Raw genomic sequence first — 22,331 nt, forward strand, 5'->3', positions numbered from 1 at the left:
GAGAGAGGTCTGCTGTGGGATTCAGCTTTCATGTGTACCCAAGATTCTAGGTTGGGCATTTTCTGATAGAAAATGGGGGGTTTATACATGTTCTGCTCTGCTCAGTGTGGCCAGGAGACACATGCCTCTTGGAGTTGGAGGTGGCCAAGGTTGTAACAGAGTGCTTGGCTCTAAACCTGTATTTTTTCCATGAACTTTGTTACCTAAGGGCAGGCAGCAGCTTGGGAACTTCCAGGAACAGGCCACAAGGAAGCCACTGCTTCTTCCATGTGCTGGCCATGTCTGTGTCCTGTCCTCAAGAGACACTTCCTGTGCCCATTTGCTCTTTGAGTGCTTTTTTTCTGCTCTTAACCAGATTTTCGAGAGAGGGTCTCTTGTACTCCAGCCGTCTTCAAGTTCACTGTGCAGTGGAGGGTGACCCTGAGCTCCTGATCCTCTTGCCCCCTCCTTCTAGTGCTCAGAAGACAGGTGGGCACCACCCACACCTTGAACCTGCCTTCTGAGTAATCCCTGTCTCTGGGTTCCGGTGGAGGTGGGGGAGTGGCTGCCTCTCCTTGGTCTCCTTGGCAGTAGGCTCATTTCTGGAACTAGTTACTTCACACGCTTGCGGAAAACCCGAAACCTGAGCTGTTCTTCAGTAGCCTGAAACAATTTACGTCAATTTATAAAGACAGAGGAGGCAGGCGGGGACCTCTATCCCATCACACTGTCATGAGCCACTGCCAGACAGACATATGTTTTTAAATTTGTTAAAATTACATTTGTCATTTGGGGGGTGAACACTGCGGCACAAATTTGGAGGTCAGAGGACACCTTGTAAGAGTTGGTTCTCTCAGGCTGGAGAGATGGCTCAGCGGTTAAGAGCACTGACTGTTCTTCCAGAGGTCCTGAGTTCAAATCCCAGCAACCACATGGTGGCTCACAACCATCTGTAATGAGATCTGATGCCTTCTTCTGGTGTATCTGAAGACAGCGAGAGTGTACTTATATATAATAAATAAATCTTTTTTTTAAAAAAAGAATTGGTTCTCTCCTCCCACCATGTAGTTCTGGAGATCAAACTCAGGTTGTCAGGCTTGGTAGCAAGAGCCTTAATTTACCCACTGAGCCATTTCCAAAGACAGATTTATTGGGAATGAACATTGCAGTGGGACTGAAAGTGTTATAGTAAGTCATGTGTGCATTCAAGGTGGCAAAGAAAAGAGCTTTTAATGAGAAAACATCCCTTTAAAAGTTGCATGGGGTGATTTGAACTGTAAGTCTAGTGGCAGTCCAGGGTCCAAGCAGTTGCTGACCAGATAGGATGTCCTTCAGAGTTTTCTAGGTGAAGTGGGAACAACCTTTGTAGAAGGCTGCCATTCCAGCAGAGTCTCCTGGAATGGTCTTGTTATCATGGGTGTGTGTGAGCGATGTCTGCTCTTGTAACACCCCAACTTTATTATTAAGGTTTAACATCGTGATTCCATTTTGATTCTGACAACTTTTACCCAAGGAAGAATCTAAGACATCAAGGAAAATGTATGCTGGTGGATAGGAGATGGGCTGCCCTGGAAGTTCCAGGTCCTTCCATGTGTTAGCACATGGGCCTGGGAATGGGAATGGCATTAGGTATGTGGTTGAGTGTGTGTGTGTGTGTGTGTGTGTGTGTGTGTGTGTGTGTGTGTGTACATGTAAAGAAAAATTCTTATCCTAAGATTCCTCACCAAGTTAAAAATTCTCCATTTTCCTTAGCACTTGGCACACATAGGGATTCTCAGATGGGAACATGAGTTTACAACTGTCATGGGTCACTTGTAGCTTACGACACAAGCAAACTCTCTTAGGTTTTCCAGAACTTTGTGACTGCTCAGTGACACTGAGTTAATATTCTGAGGAGGATATATTTTTAAGTTGATTAGTCAGCAGCTGTGCAGCTATCTGCTAACAAAGTAACATATTCATGGGCCTGGTGATCCAGCTCACAGCCTCATACATGCTAGATGAGAGCTCTGTGGCTTAATTACAGCCCCAACTGGTAAGGAACTGCTTTAAAATTTATTTTTTTTTAAATTTCATGTGTACGGGTGTTTTGCCTATGAGTAATCTGTATACCGCATGCATGCTTGGGGCCTTCAGAGGCCAGATGACAGCATCAGATGCTCTGCAACTGGAGTTACATACCCTTGTTAACTGCTGTGTGGGTGCTGGGAATTGAACCTGGGTCCGCTGGAAGAGCAGCTAATGTTCTTTTTTTTTTTTTTAATTTCTTTATTATGTATATAAATACACTGTAGCTATATCTTCAGACACCAGAAGAGGGCATCAGATCTCATTACAGATTACAGATGGTTGTGAGCCACCATGTGGTTGCTAAGAATTGAACTCAGGACCTCCGGAAGAACAGTCAGTGTTCTTAACTGCTGAGCCGTCTCTCCAGCCTGCAGCTAGTGTTCTTAACCACAGAGCCATTTCTTTGGCCCCAGTGACCTGATACTTTAATACTTTTTCCTACTTCACAAAACTTCAGCCTTCTTAGTGTTTATTTATTTTTTGTGTGTATATGTATACTCATATGCATATGTGAGTACATTCGTGTGCATGCATGACTGTGACTCAATCCCTCTCTTTTAGTGAGCAAGGCCTCTCATGGCATCTGACTTTTGTGCATAGGTTGTGAGGTCTGATTTCCCTCTGTGTACTGAGCCATTCCCCAGCTAAAGGAGCCTTTCCAGAGCCATACTGTAAGAACAATGCTGTGAATTCCAAATTACAAGTAGAGATCCCACATTGCTCATTAGCCACTTGAAGCATTTCTGACAATAATAACCTCTTAGTTGTGTAATTGCCCCACCAGAACCATGTTAACATCTTCTAGTTCCCAGGGTACTACTGGTTCAGAGATTTCTCTTTCCGTGATGGACTCTAATGCTATCAGGCATGCATGTTGTGGTAACAGCTAGTTGTCCCTCTAACTGCGGAAGAAATGGGACCATCAAATACTTTGGGTTCCCAGCCTCTGTAGTAGAACACAAAGGAGTTGTGAGGTTGGGAATATGCAATTCACAGCCTGCCACAAATACATACTGTAAAAAGGAACCATTCATTGTCCTAAGGCAGTGAGATCAGGCCACATCTCTCCTGCGTGTCAGGTACTGAATGTGGTGCTGCATACAGGGCAGTTCACAAGCCAACAGATTTCGTTCTTAGGTAGCTGGGAATCTATCGGCAATAATAATGAAGACAAAAGCTCTCAAGGTGCCAGGCAGGGGGGCACACGCCTTTAATCCAAGCACTCGGGAGGCAGAGGCAGGGAGATCTCTTGAGTTTGAGGCCAGCCTGGTCTACCCGAGGGAGTTCTAGGACAGCCAGGGCTACACAGAGAGAACCCTTTCTTGAACCTTGTCCCCACCCCAATCTCTCAGGGAGCTGGAAAGATGACTCAAGGGTTAAGAAAGCTTGCTACACAGTCACGAGGATCCAAGTTTGGATCTCAGAACTCAAATAACAAGCCAGGCATGGTCTTGTGCATACGCCTGTAACCCCAGTGCTGTAGCCTAGCTGAAAATTGTGAGTTTCGGGTTCGGAGGGAGATTATGACTCAAAAGAATGAGGCAGAGTGCCTCCATTCCTACACAGACACACCACTCATGTAACACTAGTGCTCCCACCACACATGCACACATGTATATGCACATGGTGCACACGCACACATGCATGAGCCCCGCCCCCCCCACGAAAAAAAATCTACTGGGAAACAACTATAAACATTTTGGGGGCTAGGGGTGCAGATCAGTGATAACACATTTGCCTAGAATGGACCCAGGCTCAATCCCCTTTACCAAACAACAACCACCCCCCCCAAACAAAAACCCTTACAAAGCACTATGAAAAATGGTTTTGTTATGGGTTTCAGAAGTTCATCTGAGGAGATGAACTTTAAGCTTGCCTTTGTGAAAGATGACAGCATATATATACCAGGCAGTTGGTGGAGCAGGAGGAATGTTCTGGACAAAAGAACAATATCATTCAAAGTCTAGGGATAAGAATAAGCAAGCAGCAAGGCCGGGCAGTCAGTGTTTGGAGGCGGCAGTGCTAGGGAGTTACTTTGGACTTAGACAAAGTACAGGAGGCCATTAAAGCACCTACAAGCCCATTTTGGATCCTGAAGCCAGAATACTTTGAGAAGGTCAGTAATGAGTTGACAGGAGAAGTTTCACCAGAGCAGTGCCACGTGGCTTAGACTCCAGGTAAAGGTGGAGAGAAGTGGATGGAGTAGAACCAACAGTGTTGGCTAAGTAACTGGATGTTGAAGATGAGAAAGGATGAGGCACCAAGAATGAAGCCCAGGATTCAGGATCCATGGAGCTTCGATTTTCTAAATGGAGACTACAAAGAGAAACAGTTTATGGGAGAGTGGGAGGAACCTACCTTTCTTTCTTTCTTTCTTTCTTTCTTTCTTTCTTTCTTTCTTTCTTCCTTCCTTCCTTCCTTCCTTCCTTTTTTATTTGTTTATTCATTCATTCACTCACTCACTCAGTCACTCACTCATCATGTCCAGATGATGTGCATGCCATGGCACATATTTGGAGGTCAGAGGACAACTTTGAGGATTCAGTTTTCAATCCCCTGGGTTTGGAGATCTCACTTTATGTCCTGAGGCTTATGCAGCAAGTGCTTTTACAAACCCTTGAGCCATTTTGCTGACCCAAGTGTTCTCTTTAAATGGCAGAGTTTGAGACATCCAAGGTGACAATGTTGAGTTGTATGGGATGGACCCACTGCTTAGGAGAGAGTGTCTGATTATAAAAAGTTAATCTGTAAGTGGGTGATATTTGTTTATAGATAGGGTCTCATAGCCCAGGCTGGCCTGGAACTCACTATGTAGTCTAGGCTGGTTTCAATCCCATGATTCTCCTGTCCCAGCCTCTCTAATGCTGAGTTACCTGCATAAGCCACTAAGACTGGTTGGTCACATTAAAACTGTGGAAGTTGACAGAGCATGCATATAGTGAGGAGGGCTTATGCAGGTACTGGAGGATCCAACATCCCGAGGCTAAGAAATGGAGGAGAAGCCAGAAAGGCAAACTGAGAAAGGTAGAACATGTCCAGAGATATACAGGTAATAGGAACAAAGTATAGTGAGTTTTTTTTCCCTTTGGCCTTGTTGGCCAAACATGAAGTTTCTGTGGGTCAGAAACAATGACAATTATTGGGTTCATTGAATTGGCAGCATAGAAGTAACCAAAAATTAATTCTGGAAAACACATAAAGAAGATAGAAACAATAAACACTATACATTATCTTTTAAATGTATAGGTTAGTGTCCAAATAAAGGACATTTCTGTGGGTTTAAGAAAAAAGGTCAACCATGGGATCTTTTGAATGTGCATCTATGTGTGTTTGTGAACATATACATGTGGACATGAGTGTGAGTGTGGAAGCTAGGGCATGACCACAGGTGTAATTCCTCAGGGGCTGTCTACCTGGTTGGTCAACATCCCATCAAGCAGGCACTCTAGCTTCCAGTCAGCAATCTGTCTGCATCCCCTTCTCTAACACTGCAAGTGTGCCCCACTGTGCCCACTGTTTATATGGGTTCCAGGGACTGAGCTCATGTACCGTCATGGAGATGCCTATGTGGCAACACTTCACTGGCTGACCTCTTTCTCCAGATGAAGCACAGGATCTCAACTGGTTGTGAGACAGTATTTCCTGGGAGACATTTGTCAGTTTGGACAACTAAGAAGCTTCGCCTTGGAGCTGGAGCAATGGCTCAGTGGTTAAAAGCACATGGCAATCTTCCAAAGGATCAGAGTTCGAGTCCAGCATCCCTGCCATAACAACAGGATGTATGGATACTCACCACGAATACACAGACACATGCAAATAAAAATAAAATCATTAGAAAGCACCTCGAGCTTGACAGGGGACAAGAGAGACAGAGCCCTTTGAGACCTTAGAAAGGTGGGCAGTTAGCACTGAGACCTGCCCTCCTTTCTGAGGAAGTTGGACTCTCCAAAGGGTAGTTTGTTGGGTACCTACCTGGCACACAGATGACAAGGAAAGTTATCTTTCTTGACCTGGGTTTTGGATGGTGAGAACTTTAAAAACTTTCTAGCAAATTAAAAAACACATATTGTCCCATGTGTACTTGGGTCTGGATTATAGTGGATAAAAAAATTTAAAAGTCATACCAGGTGTAGCTCACCTTTAATCCCAGGACTCAGGAGATAGAGGCAGGAAGATCTCTGTGAATTTGAGGCCAGCCTGGTCTACATATTGTGCTCCAGGACAGCCAGAACTACATAGAGACCTTGTCTTAAAGAAGAAAAAAGAAAAAGAAAAGGAAAGAAAGAAAAGAAATCACATTATACACAACTTAGTAGGTACAAGAGCATCTGGCAAAACCAAAGCAAATCCTACTTGGAAGAACATATCCACTCTGTGGACATCCCAGTCCTCTCCACAAAATGAGCTCATAGCAAAATAAGAGGACACAAAAGGGGAAGCACACAGCAATCCACGAAAGACAGCACACTACAGAATTAGATTCTCAGGAGCATTATTGGCTACTATTAATGCATGCCCACCATATTTGAAGAGACAGTAGGATGAAAACAGTATATCACCTCAAAAATAGAGAGAGGTTTAAAAGAACAGAATTTTGCTGGTTAGCTTTAACTGAACTTGTCATAACCTAAAATCAACTAGAAAGTCTTTTTTTTTTTAATGTAGTTTTCCAAGTTTTAATCCTGTGTAAGCATGTGCCCACAGAGGCCAGAGGTAGATCATAGGGAACCAATCTCCTGTCCTGGAAAAGCAACAGTGGTGCCTTCTCCTCCTCCCATTCTTCTGAGCCATCTCTCCAGCCCTGGGAAGATTCTTAATGAGGAATTACCTAGCTCTGATAGCTTGTGGGTGGGTGTGTCTGTAGGGGACGCCTTGAGTGTACATTGATATAGGAAGATCCAGCCCATTGTGGGCATTATCATCCTAGGCAAGGGGTCCTAAACTGTATAAACAGGAGAAAGATGGATGGATGACAGTCAGCAAGTATGGGTGCATTTGTTCTCACTGCTCTTGACTGACTGATGTGGCTAGATGTCTTAAGTTCTTCTCACCTTCCCTGTAACTGATGGTAACATGGAATTGTACCCCTAAGTTGTTGTTTGTCAGCAACAGGAGTGAAACTGGAACAATTATGCTTCTAGTAACAAAAAGGTATGTATACTTCAGCTAGTGCTCTCGCATAGTCGCGCATAGTGGTAGAGTGCGCAAAAGCAAATAAATAGTGCACTTCAGTGGTGCCTCAACTGAACACTATATATAACTGAAGTGAGAATGGAGAAGAGGGAGATCTGGCGTCACCCACGAACAATCACAGACCCGGAGCATGGAAAGAATGGAAAGGTTTATCATGTATCGAAATGAAGAGAACCAAGAGAATGTCGGGAAGAGCATATTCCAAACATAGGCGTGGGAATCTTCTAGAAGCCACGAAATGAAAAGGACTCTTTGCTCTGATGCAGGAATCCCAGCGCGCCCTTGTAAATTGAGTATATTTACCTTGCACACACACAGCAGTGGAACTGTGGGACACTGAGGACAGAGATTCGAGTATGGGCTGGCAGAAGACGATGAAAGGGCCATAGTTTGGCTTGATGGTAACTTCTCAGCAGGAGCCAGGGGAAGTATAAGCCACCGCGAAAAGTGACACCAGGGCCTGATGAGAGCGCCACTGTCACTCTGGGCCTAACAGGCGCATCCCCTGGAACCTGCTTGGGGATAGAGGACCGTGCATTGCCCTCAAGAGAGACTTCTCAGACTCGGGCAGGACAGGCCGGGATGGCGCTCTTCCGGAAGCCCTGTAGCGCGAGAATTTCCTCCAATCTCGTGAGAGCAGCAGCGGCATCGTCCGGTGCGCAGGCGCGTGCGTGCGCTGTCGGTTCTGGAACGCGACCGCTGAGGAGCCCGGCGCCATGTTGGCCCGGAGGGGTACCAGGGGAAGCGCTTGAGGCGGCGGGCTCGGAGCGGAGCGGGGGCCGACAGGGCCGGCCGGCAGGAGCCCGCCCCTCGCGCCTTCGGATCATGAGCCGAGCAGAGGCCACCGAGGTAGCGGTGGCGGGGCAGGTGCCCTGGCGGCGCGGGAGCTAGAGATGATGCCATTTGCGGTGACCACCCAAGGAGCACAACAACCGGCTCCCGCCCCGAAGCAGTACGGCATATCGTCCCCCATCAGCCTGGCCGCCCCCAAGGACACAGACCGCGAACTCACCCAGAAGCTGATCGAGACCCTCCAGCCCTTCGGGGTGTTTGAAGAGGAAGAGGAACTGCAGCGCAGGATTTTAATTTTGCAGAAATTAAATAATCTGGTGAAGGAATGGATCCGAGAAATCAGTGAAAGCAGGAATCTTCCACAAGCTGTAATTGAGAATGTTGGGGGGAAAATTTTTACGTTCGGCTCTTACCGACTAGGAGTACACACGAAAGGTGCAGATATCGATGCGTTGTGCGTTGCACCAAGACACGTGGATCGAAATGACTTTTTCACCTCCTTCTATGACAAATTGAAACTACAGGAGGAAGTAAAAGATTTAAGAGCGGTTGAGGAGGCCTTTGTGCCGGTTATCAAACTGTGTTTTGATGGAATAGAGATTGATATTTTGTTTGCAAGATTAGCACTGCAGACTATTCCGGAAGATTTGGACCTACGAGATGATAGTCTGCTTAAAAATTTAGATATTAGGTGCATAAGAAGCCTTAATGGTTGCCGGGTAACTGATGAAATTTTACACCTAGTACCAAACATTGACAGCTTCAGGTTAACACTGAGAGCCATCAAATTATGGGCCAAATGCCACAACATCTATTCCAATATATTGGGTTTCCTTGGAGGTGTTTCCTGGGCTATGCTAGTAGCAAGAACTTGCCAGCTTTATCCAAATGCAATAGCATCCACTCTTGTACGAAAATTTTTCTTGGTATTTTCTGAGTGGGAATGGCCAAATCCAGTCTTGTTAAAAGAACCAGAAGAACGAAATCTTAACTTGCCTGTATGGGACCCAAGAGTGAATCCTAGTGACAGGTACCATCTTATGCCTATAATTACACCAGCATACCCACAGCAGAACTCCACATACAATGTGTCTGTGTCAACCAGGATGGTCATGATTGAGGAGTTTAAGCAAGGGCTTGCTATCACACATGAAATTCTGCTGAATAAGGCAGAATGGTCCAAACTTTTTGAAGCTCCAAGCTTTTTTCAGAAATACAAGCATTATATTGTACTACTGGCAAGTGCACCAACAGAGAAACAACATTTAGAGTGGGTGGGCTTGGTGGAATCAAAGATCCGAATCCTGGTTGGGAGCCTGGAAAAGAATGAATTCATTACTCTGGCACATGTGAATCCCCAGTCATTTCCAGCACCTAAAGAAAATGTTGACAAAGAAGAATTTCGTACTATGTGGGTGATTGGGTTAGTGTTGAAAAAGCCAGAAAATTCTGAAATTCTCAGTATTGATCTCACTTATGATATTCAGTCTTTCACAGATACAGTGTACAGACAAGCAATAAATAGTAAGATGTTTGAGATGGATATGAAGATTGCTGCAATGCATCTAAGAAGAAAGGAACTTCATCAGCTACTTCCAAATCATGTTCTTCAGAAAAAGGAAACACATTTAACAGAAGGTGTAAGATTGACAGCTGTGAATGATAGCAGCCTTCTCTTGTCTATAGACAGTGAAAACAGCATGACTGCACCTTCACCTACTGGCACTATAAAGACAGGCCCACTGACTGGAAACCCTCAGGGCAGAAACAGTCCTGCTCTGGCTGTTATGGCAGCATCTGTGACCAACATACAGTTTCCTGACGTTTCCTTGCAGCACGTGAATCCCATAGAAAGTTCAGGGATTGCACTGAGTGAAAGCATTGCTCAGATTCCCTCACAACCTACCATCTCACCACCACCTAAACCTACAATGACCAGAGTTGTTTCTTCGACACATCTGGTAAACCATCCATCTAGACCTTCAGGAAATACAGCAACAAACATACCCAATCCTATACTAGGAGTCTAGAAGACATTCTCACCTGATAAGAAAGGAACAAGAAACCCAACAGAAGGGAAGGAACCAGATAGACGAGTCCAGCTCAGACACTACTCAGACAGCAGCTTCTCTGTTGGCCTCTCAGGAAACACCTGGGAACAGATAAGCCCGGTAGCCCTGTTTTTCCTAGAGATCCTATTCCTTTAATTGAGAGTTCAATAAAACAGATTGAATGGATAGAAACCACCTCAAAGGCCCTTAAACAAATTCTTGCAAATTGAACTTGTCGCTTTCGGATGTTAAAGGAAAATGAGGGAACCAGACTAGATATGACTCAAAATAGATTCATACTCGATTGGTAACTGTTTTTGCTGGCCTAATCTTGAACCGAAGTCCAGATTAGCATTCAAAACCAGAAGTACTACTATCACTATCACGACTCAGATCATTAGCATGTTGATAGCAGTTACATTCTTTCAGAGAACTTTGATTAGAAAGAGAAAAAACCCCTCCACCTGTATTCATTTCTATCCATGACTGACAATAGAATTAAATTTATGTTTGATCCACTGTTGGGAAATTTGCAATACAAGCTATCAGAACCCCTTATTTTAGCACTTTATGGGATTTTTAAATTTAATTTTTCCATTAGGAACTAGAACTAATTTTTGACTTTCTACTTTGGTGAATTTTCACTTTTTTTTCTCCCTGAAAAGGTTTCTTTACTAATCTTAAAGTTGCAGGCTATTTTTGTAGTAATATACTTGAGAAAGCACAAAATTCTATGTATCTCAGTTCCCAGGAGGTGGCTACACCCTTTAAAACGGAATGTAGACTCCGAGGACATTGATTTGACATCAAAACCATAATTACTAAGTATTTGGTTTCTGTGGGACAAGATCAAGAAATGGTATATGGGTTTTATCTGTAGAATTGTTTGGGAGAATGTATAATCAGCAACTAGGTATTTTCTTGGAGTTCCACATTCTTTTGTCCTTAATCATTTGTCCTCAAACAAAAAACCTTTGCCTTCATTCTCTTTGCATTAAACATGCATGCATGCATGCATGTTGCTTCTTAAAAGTCCAGAATATTAATATCCAAACCATGATGTGAATCCAAAAGTTCTCTGACCACATGGCACAAAACACCAGACTCTGACTCCATGGTTAATATCTCAGGAAAACTTGGGCCAGTGTTCTGTCTGTGAAAACGTTGTCGATGTTCTTTATCTCCACAGAGGTGGGATTTTCTAGATCACAGAGTATCTGCTTTGGAAGAAAACTAGTTACCAATTGTAAATATGTAGGCAAAAAGGCATTTTTACTCTTAAGAACTTTAAGCCATGTTTTATTTTAATGCGGTACCAGAATTTATCAGATTATATGTGTACGGTCATACAAAAAAATTTCCACAAAGCACTTGACATCTAGTCAGCTTTCTACTCTTTTACCAAATCTTAGGGGTACTTTGAATCAGAGCTGCTTCTCAATGAAGTAGCAGAATCCCCACATGTAGGAACCATGAGGGCAAATGGATGTCACTGAATGATAGCTTTAGTCTTCCTTAGTCCAGATACAGCAAACAGCTCTTCGGAGCAGCCAGGTCTGTCTCTCCCTTTCCCTCTAAAACTCTTCCTTTCTGTTTGTCCCATTTTCTCCCATGTCAAGTCAAAATTGTTTAACCCTTCTTGTCCTCCTAGATTAATTTTCAGCGTTGGACTATAGTCTTTCCTTTTAAACTATGCAGTAGTTGAGACTCTGATACCTAGACTGCCGGCCCTCTGTCTGTCACACCTTTGCTCTGTGCAAGTTCACCTTGCCCTCCATCAGCATAAGAGAGAGCATGGCTTTTGCATTTCAAATAGCTACGGTGTCTGCTGGGGACGGCCAGGCACAATTTAGTCTCCTAATTTTGTTTACACATTGGAAAAATGTTCATTAAATGTTTTGTGTAACTGTGCCTGTTTTTTTTTTTAACCAAGCTGGAAACTTGGGACTTTTGAAGCCTAGTTTTTATTACGTGAATACCAGACTATTTTTTCTTGTGATGTGCGTAGTGTCTCCTGACTGGAGTTTGCTGTTACATGGTATCTGTACTCCTTGTATTTTCAAGCACTATTTTGAAAGCAGATAATGTATTTCTCCATTACAAACACAATAAAAATAAATGCCAAACAACCTGGAACTAAAACACTGGCCAGATGTTTAAGTCTGATGTAAGAATTCAGATGTCTTTTTATTTTTTCAGGGTTCTTGGGATGGAACCCAACACCTTGTATGCAACAAGGCTAGCACTCTACCATAGAGTTGCATATCCGGTCCCATAATGTCTTCACTGTTCTGAAGGAGGTGGCAGGGCTGGTGACTTTTCCAACTTTATGACGTGGAAAGCACAGTGTAGTGCCCGTGGAGGACACACCAAGGGTTCAGATGTCAAAAGGAAAGACTTTAAAGGAAGACAGGAAGGGGTCAGCATGATGGGTGCCAGGGTTGTAAGCACAGCCCTTGGGAAGCTGAGGTGGAGGATGACTTTGAGTGTGGGAGTTGGTGACCAGACTGTTTAGAGGGACCTGCAGGGCTATCCTGAGGGACTGTGGGGTAGAGGTGTACTGCATAAGTGGAGATGGTCAGTGTGGAGGAGAGAAGGGTCTAGGAAGAGGCCGAGCCGGGGAAGTGGAACCCATCCCTGTTGAGCATACTGAGAGTATTGAGCGGGGAGACAGGGAGGGAGGAGCTGCAGTGAGGTGGAGCTTGTCAGTGTGGGGCTGGGGAGCTGCTGCTGAGATTGGAGGAACATGGGGTGCAGGTGAGAACAATTTACATGGGAATGGACAGGAGATTCCAACATTAATGATGGGAGAGACCTTGCTAGGGAAGGGGGGTGCTTTATGACATGCTTGCCCCAGATCACTTAGCTACAACAAAAAACAGTAAAGCAAAAATTTAACAGACTTCAGAGTATGCCATTATCACACGATAGTAAAAAGCAGTTCTTTAACCTTGAGCCTGTGTAATGGTTACTGAACTTTTCCTCAGAACGGCTGGCTAGTGAAGAGTTTCAGCTTTAGGAAGCCGTATGGTCTCTGTCATAACTACTTAACTCTGTCCTGTAGAGGGAAGAGAGATAATACAGCAGCAGATGGCTCAGGCTGGATTTGTCACTATCCCCACCCCCAGCATTGGCCACAATAATCCCATGAACATTATCATAGATCCCTCTACTCAACAACTGGTGGGTGCATCCCGTTCTCAGGGAACTACTGGGCATGCGTAGCAGTCAGAAAATAAGGGTCAATCTTTGGTGGCACAAAAGCCCAAGAGCCTCTTGTCTGATGGTGACCGAGAGTCAAGTGCACTGCTGAGAGGTGATAGCCCAAAGTTACAAACAGCACACACAGAAACCTGACCATCAGTCCGGGTACTAGGGAGTGCCACCATCTCGCAGTAAGAATCCTAAATCTATGATATCAAACAAGCCATGGCTTCGTGCACCCATGAAGATGTGGCTGGTCATGCTGAGGAAGAGAGCAAATCCAAAATAAAGTGGGATGTAATTTATATACGGTTTACATACAAAATAGAGGGGTATAACTCAGAGTTCTAACTGTGTAGCAGGACTGGTGCTTTAGTGGTTGCCTGGAATCTCGGCACTCTGGAGACTGAGGCAGGACATCCTAGGCTCAAAGCTAGCTTGGACTCCTTAGCAAGACCCTGTCTCAAAACAGACCAAAGATCAAATGGCATTGTCTTCATTTGTTTTTGTTTTTGTTTATTTGCTGTGATAAAATAGTTTACAAAAACAATCCAAGGGAGACAGTGTTTATTCTGGCTTCCAGTGCAAAAGGAAGCCATGGAGGCATGGAGGCAGGAGCAGGAGGCAGGCCAACACACTTCATTGGCAGGAAGCAGGGAAGTACAAATGCAAACTGTGTAGAGTTCAAGATTTCAGCCAGGGAATGGTGCTGCCCACGGTGGGCAGGACTTCCCACCTCAGTTAAGATAAGATCATCCCCCATCATGCTGAGAGGCCCATTGCCCAAGTGATTCTGGATTCTAGTTGACAACAGTGACCATCAAAGGGTTTAGTTACATGGCAGTAAGAACTAGCTGTTTGCCTTTTGTGGCAAGAGGTGGGAGAGCAGCAGATTCCAGTGGTCATATTTTTGGGTTGGTAGAAGGTGCAACAGTGTTCTTTCTTAATCTCTAGAAGTTAGGAACACTACCTTGTACACAGAAAGGTTTATAATTAGAAATGCAATACTAAATGTGATAATTTATAGATCTTTGGAGCTCAGCTAGGAGTTGCAGTTGGCCAGGGCACCACTGGAGTTGAGATAGGTCTGTTTCTTTCCATATACTGGGTGCTACATCAGGATGGGTAGGGTAGTTTCCCCTGCTCTCCGGAGCCCTGGCCTGTTTCCACCTACAGCCCCACTGCACTGCTTCATGCCTTTCCTCTTCAGGGTTGTTGAGGGCAGGATCATTTGGGGGGAAAGGTCAAAACATTTTTGTGTAGTAACTTTCATAGTGATGTGACCAGATAGCAAGAAATAACCTAAGGGGCTAGAGAGATGGCTCATGGGTTAAGAATGCTTCCTGCTCTTTCACAGGACCTGAGTTCTATTCCCAGCACATACATCAGCGGATTCATAACCAGATCCAGAAGATCTAATGCCCTCTTCTGAGGTACTAACACAGGTGTTCATAGATAAACATACATAAATAACAACATAAAATCTTTTAAATAATTTTTGCAGACAAGTAACTTGAGGGAGGACTTCCTCTTGCTTAGGGTTCCGGGGGCACAATCTGTCATGGCTGGTACTGACTGGTGGCTCACAGTTTGTGTGGCAAGTGTCATTACCCACTGAGCCATCTCGTTGGCCTACTTTATCCACTTGTAGGGTCCAGAATCCTCCAAGTAGGGAAAAGTGGCACCCATTGTGGACAGGTCTTCCCACCTCAGCTAAGGTAACCAAGAACCAGCCCCTACTACGACCACAGATATGATCAGAGGGGATTCTGGATCGTGTCAAGTTGGTTACCAGCAGCCACACAACTTAAGGAAAAGTTTATTTGAGCTCACAAGTTAAAGGGATGGTGCATCATGGGAGGGAAAGTGTGACAGTGAGAGAAGACCTAACTGTGGCAGAGAGACATGAATGCTTTCTCCTGTTTTTGTTTTTGATTTTGTTTTTTGCCAGCCCTAGAACAATGTTGTCACTAAGTCCTTAGGTCCTTAGTTAAATCTCCCGGAATCTCTCTCACAGATTCAGAGGTGTATCTCCCAGGTGACTCCAAATCCAGTTGGCAATGAATCTCAACCACCACTGTCTACACTCTAGTGTCTGTAACTTTAATTTTTTTCAAAGCCAACTTTTTTTTAAAACATTTTTTAAAGTTTTTTCTTATTCTTTTTTAATTTTTTAAAATTTATTTAATGTACAAGTTGCTCTGCTGCATATGCATCCACCTGCCTGAAGAGGGCATCGGATCTCATTACAGATGGTTGTGAGCCACCATGTGGTTGCTGGGAATTGAACTCAGGACCTCTGGAAGAGTAGTCAGTGCCCTTAACCACTGAGCCATCTCTCCGGCCCCAAAGCCTACTTTTAATGATGGTTCTTAAATGCTTTGACCTCTCTTCTAGCCCACCACCCACCAGAGGTAGTGGAAAAGGACGGATACAGTGGAAGTAGACTTGTTTAGAAATTGGTTTTTGGAGTAAATCCCATCTGTATTGTCAGGAAATCAGCGGTTTAATTCACAGGTTAGCTGTGGTAGCTTGATCCACTTGTGAATACTTACAAATGTACCAGCAGTCTAGTTAGGTAGAGTTGGGGTAGCAACATGAATCAGTAATGGTGGCACTACCTGGCAGAGACAGCCAGACCATAGCCAGGTCAGCACAAGTCAGCAGGGGGGACCAGGACCAATAGGGATGCCAGGAGAGGTCCTTTGCTGTGCGTCTCTCAGAGAAGCAAAGATCAACAAAGGTGCGAGAATAAGAAGCATTGCAGAGCCAGCTCTACCAGCAAGCCCCCCTCACAGTCCATTGAATCCTATTCATACTCCCTGCAAACATCATGTAAGTGAGCCTTGTCTCAGCAAAACTCCGTGGGAGTCTGTCTCAGCTGACATCACTCTGCCGTCTGGGCCAAGTCTGCACACGCGGCAAGAAGCCACTGCACACCACCAAAAGACTTCTCTCTATGGAGTCACAACAAATGATGCTCAACACGCAGTGTAAGTTGGACCAATACATGCGTGTTGTTAGCGAAGAATTCTTTATTGTGTGTCCTTCCACGTGGTTGCTTTAACAAAACATCCTTCCACCTGTGTCTGCTTCATAACAACGGTCCTTCATGAGTCTGTTTTAGCAAAACACCATCCAGCACAACTAACTTTCCAAAGAACCCTTAAGTTTCCACTTCAGTCTCCCATGGAGCATCCCTCATCCTTCATCAGCTACAACTTACACAGGGCCAGCCCATCTACAGTAGACACGGGAAAATGATGTCGGAAGTTATTGTGTTAGGAGGAGGAAGGAATGAACACTGAGAGGCCATGCCAGCCTGCCATGACACAGCACGCAAAGTTTGCAATCCAAGAGCACTTGTAAATGCAGTTTCCCAAAGAGCCCAGCGTCTTCAGGTCTGTAGGGCCATATCAATGCCCCTTATTTGTTGAGTATTCAACTCTCTTTGTTTTTGAAAGGTTCACAAAGTGTGTAAAGTGCTTGCTGTGCAGGCCCTCAGCACCTGTGTAAACTCTAGGTATTGGTGTCTAGAACTCCAGCATTTAGTGGGGTCCTTGAGGCCCATAGGCTAGCAGTCCATCTGAATCAGTGAGGACCCGGTTAGTGAGAAACCATGTTTCAGAGCAACCAACAATGGTACTGATATTGACTTCTGATCTCCACGTCATACATGCAGACCTGAGCATATGTACACACACAGGCTCATGTGTTTGCTTGTGGTCCATATTAGGCAATCGCTCTTTGAGTGAATCTCGTGTGAACTGATTAGCGTTTATTATTCTGTGTGTGATTTGGCACACACGGGGGTCAGAGGACCACTCTGGACAGTTCTCTCCTCCCACTGTGTAGGTGCAGGGAGTTGAACTCAGCTCATCAGGCTTGGGAGCAGATTTCTTTACCCACTGAGACATCTCACCAGCCCATCAAATGTACTTAGAGCTTGAAGAAGTCTTTTTTGCCTCGTGACTGGCCACGATCATGGAATGACATCATCTTCTAGGCCTCATTCACATTCAAGGGTGGGGTCCAACCATGAACCCCAATGATCCATACCTCTGTTTCACATGCAAGATGCACTCACCCTCCTTCAAGGTCATCTGGTGTCATCAGTTCAAGCCCTAAATTTAATAAGATAATCATCTTAATAAGGTAAATGAAGTGTGGCTGAGGCTCTGGGGAAAATCCACAAAGTACAATTCTTTGTTTTTTATTTTTTGAGACGGGGTCTCTCCAGAACTTATTATGTAGACCAGGGTGGCCTTGAACTCACACAGATCTTCCTGTCTCTGCCTCCTGAGTGCTGGGATTAAAGGTGTGAGCCACCTTAAAGTGCAGTTCTTGGGGAACAATTATTTTAAAGATTTCTCTTTATATTGTGTGTGTGTCTGTGTGTCTGTGTCTGTGTGTGTGTCTGTCTGTCTCTCTCTCTGTGTGTGTGTGTGTGTCTGTATGTGTGTGTCTGTGTGTCTGTGTCTCTGTGTGTGTGTGTCTGTGTGTCTGTGTGTGTGTGTACTGGAGCTTTTGGAGACTAGTAGAAGAAGTCATGGGATCCCCTGGAGCTGGAGTTACAGGTGGTTATGAGCTGCCTAGGTGCTGACTATGGAACTCGAGTTCTTTGGAAGAGCTCTTATCCACTGAGCCATCTTTCTAGTCTCTTTGGAATAATTTTTACTCCTCTTTGAAACCAAAAGTGCTTGCCTAACACCTGCAGCCTGCAGTGGCAAGGCAGGGACAGACAGTGTCATCAGGGAGCAGGTGGGAGGTAGAGCAGCCCACTAGTCCCAAGTGATTTTCACATCCAGCCATAGTTCCCAGGTGAAGTTTCCAGGCCTGGGAATAACCTCTTGGCTCTGCCTTCTGCACTCGTAGAGCCACTTGCTAGGTCCTCCCTTCTATTCTGGAGCACCCATCCTTTTTGGTGACAGCATGTCTGTCAAGCAGTGTCCTGTTGGGATCTGTTGATTGCATGCCCTCTGTCACTTTCAGTCCTGGCCATCTCTACTGACAGAATTTTCTCAGGAGCCTTGTGGGCTGCATGGGCTTTCCTGGGAATTCACTGCACTGCAGTAAAGCCACGCCCACAGACATTTTTGCGCTCATTCCTTCTGTTTTTAGTCTCTATAGTCAAATAGTACACTCAAGTCTCCTTGAGGTCCTCGGGCCTGAGAAAATCCATAGCAACCTCCTCATCCCTTGAAAGAGGATCCTGTAAAGTCAAGCACTCTCAAGTATGAGGGGCTTTGTTTTGGTTTTTAGAATTTATTGTTCATATTTTATATGTATAGATGCTTTGTCTGCATATATGTGTGCTACACGAGTGCCCGGTCCCCACTGAGGCCAGGAGAAGGTGTCAGGTCTCTCAGAACTGGAGTTAAAGGCAGGGAGCCACCTAAGGTGGGTGGGTGCTGGGAAGTGAACCCAGGTCCTTTGCAAGAGCAGCCAGAACTCTTAAGTGCTCAGCCCTCTCTGCAGCCCCTGGGAGATACGCTTGCACCCGGCCCTTGTGTGCTCTAGCACTTAGCTGTACCCCCAGCAATGCATTTTCCTTTAACTATCTTTGGTTTCATTAGAGGCGTGTCCACATCCTAACTGGGCTTTGCCTTTGTGACATACTTGGGCAGTCACAAGGCAAAGCCCAGTTAGGATGTGGACATGCCTGTAATTGCTGCATGTCTGTAATTGTCGTTGATGGCAAAAACACCAGCTGGAGACCACATGCTCTTGGTGGAGTCTGGGCACAGGGTCACCTCTGCTCCACCCGGGTCACACAGGGCAAGCTGCAGTGCCAGGATTGAGACGATACAGCTTTCTGGTGTTTGGAGGCCTCGGTCTAGCCCTGGTCATGGACTGAAAACTGTCTTTCTGCATTCTTCTTTCTTTTTCTTCATTCTTCCCCCCTCCTTCCTTGTGGAGCACCCTGACTTCTCTCCTGCAGCCAAATGAGGAAGTCCCTCAGGTCAGAAGGAACATAGGTGACGAGGACCAGACCCCTGCTCCACATTTTAGGATCGACAGATAAGGACTTTGATTTATTAGGAAAGTTTCCAGTGTACCAGGACCCCGGGAGTGACCTCGGCAGAGATGTGGACCCTCAGAGGATGCTGCCTAGCACTTGCCCTGCCTCCCGAGACACAGACACACACATACTCCCTATTTACCACACAACGGCTCTTTTGCGGTTGCTTAGAGCCAACTGGGGCAGCATAGTAAGTTCTAACCCAGTCTGGTTACACAGTGATGGAGAGAGACTAGATAGAAGTCTACTAAATCTAAACATGGATTCCTATGTGGATTCTCCTCTGCATTAGTTGTTCTGAGCTTGCACAAACTGGTATATCATAGTCAAATAGATTTGGAATTCAAGGGGCGTGTGTGTGTGTGTGTGTGTGTGTGTGTGTGTGTGTGTGTTTTACCTGGAGTGAATCTCTCAGGACTTGCAGTTGCTCTACCACTGAGCCACACCTCACCCTCCTACTGGGAGATTCTAGGCAGGGGCTCTACCACTGAGCCACACCCCAGCTCCTCACTGGGGGATTCTAGGCAGGGGCTCTACCACTGAGCCACACCCCCAGTCCGTCACTGGGGATTCTAGGCAGGGGCTCTACCATTGAGATCCCAGGCTTCTTCCCAATCGCAGAGTCCTCAGTGCCACATTGCACAAACAGTGCCATTCTCCGTGTCCTAAGCCTTATACATGTGTCGCATTTCAGTGTCCCCCTGGTCTCCCTGATAGGCACAGGTTCTGGAAATGAGCAGTCAGAACTTCTGCCTCTCAGACTGTTTCCACACATGCCTGCTCTGTTGCAACTCTGCTCCTAGAACATCATCCCAGCCACTGCATAGCTCATGGTGAACAAGGGATCCTTCCCAGTTTCAGAGGCATGAGCATGTACAAGAAAGTGCACCTGGGAATCAAGGTCGATCCCATTAATGAGGACACTCACATAGTCTTTCAGTTGGAGAGCATGTCCTTTCAAAGCCTCTTGTCTTCAGATAGATGTGTGTACAGTTAAAGCAATGTTTTCTCACCGCTGCTTAAGACCAAATCAAAACAAAATCCTGGCTCCCTGCCATCTCTCCCTTCTTCCTAGTTTGCTCTCCCGAGAGGTCCAGCATTCAGCTGTGAGCTATTTCTTGTTTGCCATTTGTGTCCGCGTGCATACGTGCATGTGTGCGTGTGTAAGTTTGGGTGTCCATGCTTGGATGTACATGTGGACATCAGAGCCTCGGGTGTTGTTCCTCAGGTGCCTTCTACCTTTTTTGTTTGTTTGTTTTGAGACAGAGTCTCTCATGGCCTGGGTATTATTACCAGCTGGGCTAGGCAGGCTGGCCAAGGAGCCCAGAGGATCTACATGTCTCAGCCTTCCCAGTGCTGGGAATGCAAGCACCTGCCTTGGCCAGTGTTTTACATTGCCTTCTGGGAACTGAACTCAAGTCCTTTTCTTTCAAGGCAAGCATTTTACCACCTGAGCTGTTTCCCCAGCCCCAAGTCCATCCTTTAAAATGACAATGTTATCCTATCACTTTTTGAGTTTTAGAACTTTGGACATTATCCAGTGATTTCCTGCCAGATGAACCATCTGCACTGCCCCATCCAGTTGGTTTCTCTCCATTCATTGTGGTCACAGTTTTAATTCAATTAAAAGTCAAGATCTTAGAGGCTGGAGATGTAGTTCAGTTGACAGATGTTTGCCTATCATGGAGGAAGCCCTGAGTTAGATCTCCAGCACCACATCAACTGGCTGTAGTGGCAAAAGCCCGTATCCCAGCATTTGAAAGGGAGAGGCAGGAGGATGAGGGTTCAAGAGTCATCCCCATACACAGTGAGGTCAAGGCCATTCATTATTCTAAGTGAGACTGTCTCAGAAGACTTGGAAGAGTGGTGTGGGTGGGATGCAGAAGGGCCTTGAGTTTAGGTGAGCCTGGGCTAGAGAGTGAGACCCTATCTCAAAAGTATGTCAGGGGGCTTGGGGATTTAGCTCAGTGGTAGAGCGCTTGCAAGTGCAAGGCCCTGGGTTCGGTCCCCAGCTCCAAAAAAAAAAAAAAAGTGTTTCAGGGCTTTTGTTTGTATTTAATACTTTGTATACTGAAGATTGGGATATGTCAAATGTGGTAGTTTGAATAAAACAGCCCCCATATGTTCATATGCTTAAATGTTTGGTTCCCAGTTAGTGCAGTGTTTGGGAAGGATTAGGAGGTGTGGCCTTGTTGGAAGAGGTGTGTCACTGGGGTAGGCTTTGAGATTTCAAAAGCCGACACCAAGCCCTGTCTTGCTTTCTCTGCCTCCTGCCTGCACATCAGGCAGTAAGCCTTCAGCCACTGCTCAGTACCACATCTTCTGAAAGTGTAAGCAGGCCCTCAGTTAAACGCTTCCTTCCATATTACCTTGGTCATGGTGTCTGCACAGCAATAAAACCATAACTAAGACTCCAAGATTGATTTCTCTCAGCTGAACTTTAATTTTGTTCTAACTGAGGATGATTATTTTGACCTCTCTGCTTTTTCTTGGCACTTATCACTAAGAAGATTCTAATCGATTGATTAATTAATTAATTGAAACAGAGTAGCCTCAAACTCATGGTATTCTTTCTGCTGGGTTTGCAGGCATGAGTTTCACTATGCCTGCCAAATTACTTGTTAGTTAGTAATTCATTGTTCTCTCTCTCTCTCTCTCTCTCTCTCTCTCTCTCTCTCTCTCTCTCTCTCTCTCTCTGTTGTTCAGATACATTATTTTCTTTGTTTTAAATCTATTGAGAGAAGGGGGTGGGTTGTCTCTGAATGGCCTGGAACTGTGTATAGACCAGACTAGCCTTGAACTCAGAGCTCTATCTTCCCGCCTCTGCCTCCTGAGCGCTGGCCCCTCTTTAGCTCCTACACTGAGTATTTCATTAGTTGTAGCTTCTTGTGCCTGTCTTCCTTGTTTCTGCCAGGCTGGGCTACCTTAGAGAAAGGATATGTGCTGTGTTTTTAAGACTTTTATGTGATACCCCTCTAGCCCATGAGGTAGCCTTTACACCCTTAAAATGGCCTGGTTTT

At 45.3% G+C, this 22,331-nt stretch overlaps 2 protein-coding genes across 2 annotated transcripts in view; both read left to right on the forward strand.

The window, feature by feature from the left end:
• Positions 1 to 22,331, forward strand: part of Radil (Rap associating with DIL domain) — a 61,065-nt gene that overhangs the window by 5,070 nt on the left and 33,664 nt on the right. The gene's annotated exons all lie outside the window — the stretch shown is intronic.
• Positions 8,074 to 12,227, forward strand: Papolb (poly(A) polymerase beta). The gene is given in 2 exon segments (XM_032886860.1): positions 8,074 to 10,007; positions 10,009 to 12,227. Coding segments are annotated over 2 exon segments (1,920 nt in total). The 5' UTR covers positions 8,074 to 8,135; the 3' UTR covers positions 10,057 to 12,227.

The sequence above is a fragment of the Rattus rattus genome, chromosome 16, assembly GCF_011064425.1.
Source record: "Rattus rattus isolate New Zealand chromosome 16, Rrattus_CSIRO_v1, whole genome shotgun sequence".
Lineage (NCBI taxonomy): Eukaryota > Metazoa > Chordata > Mammalia > Rodentia > Muridae > Rattus > Rattus rattus.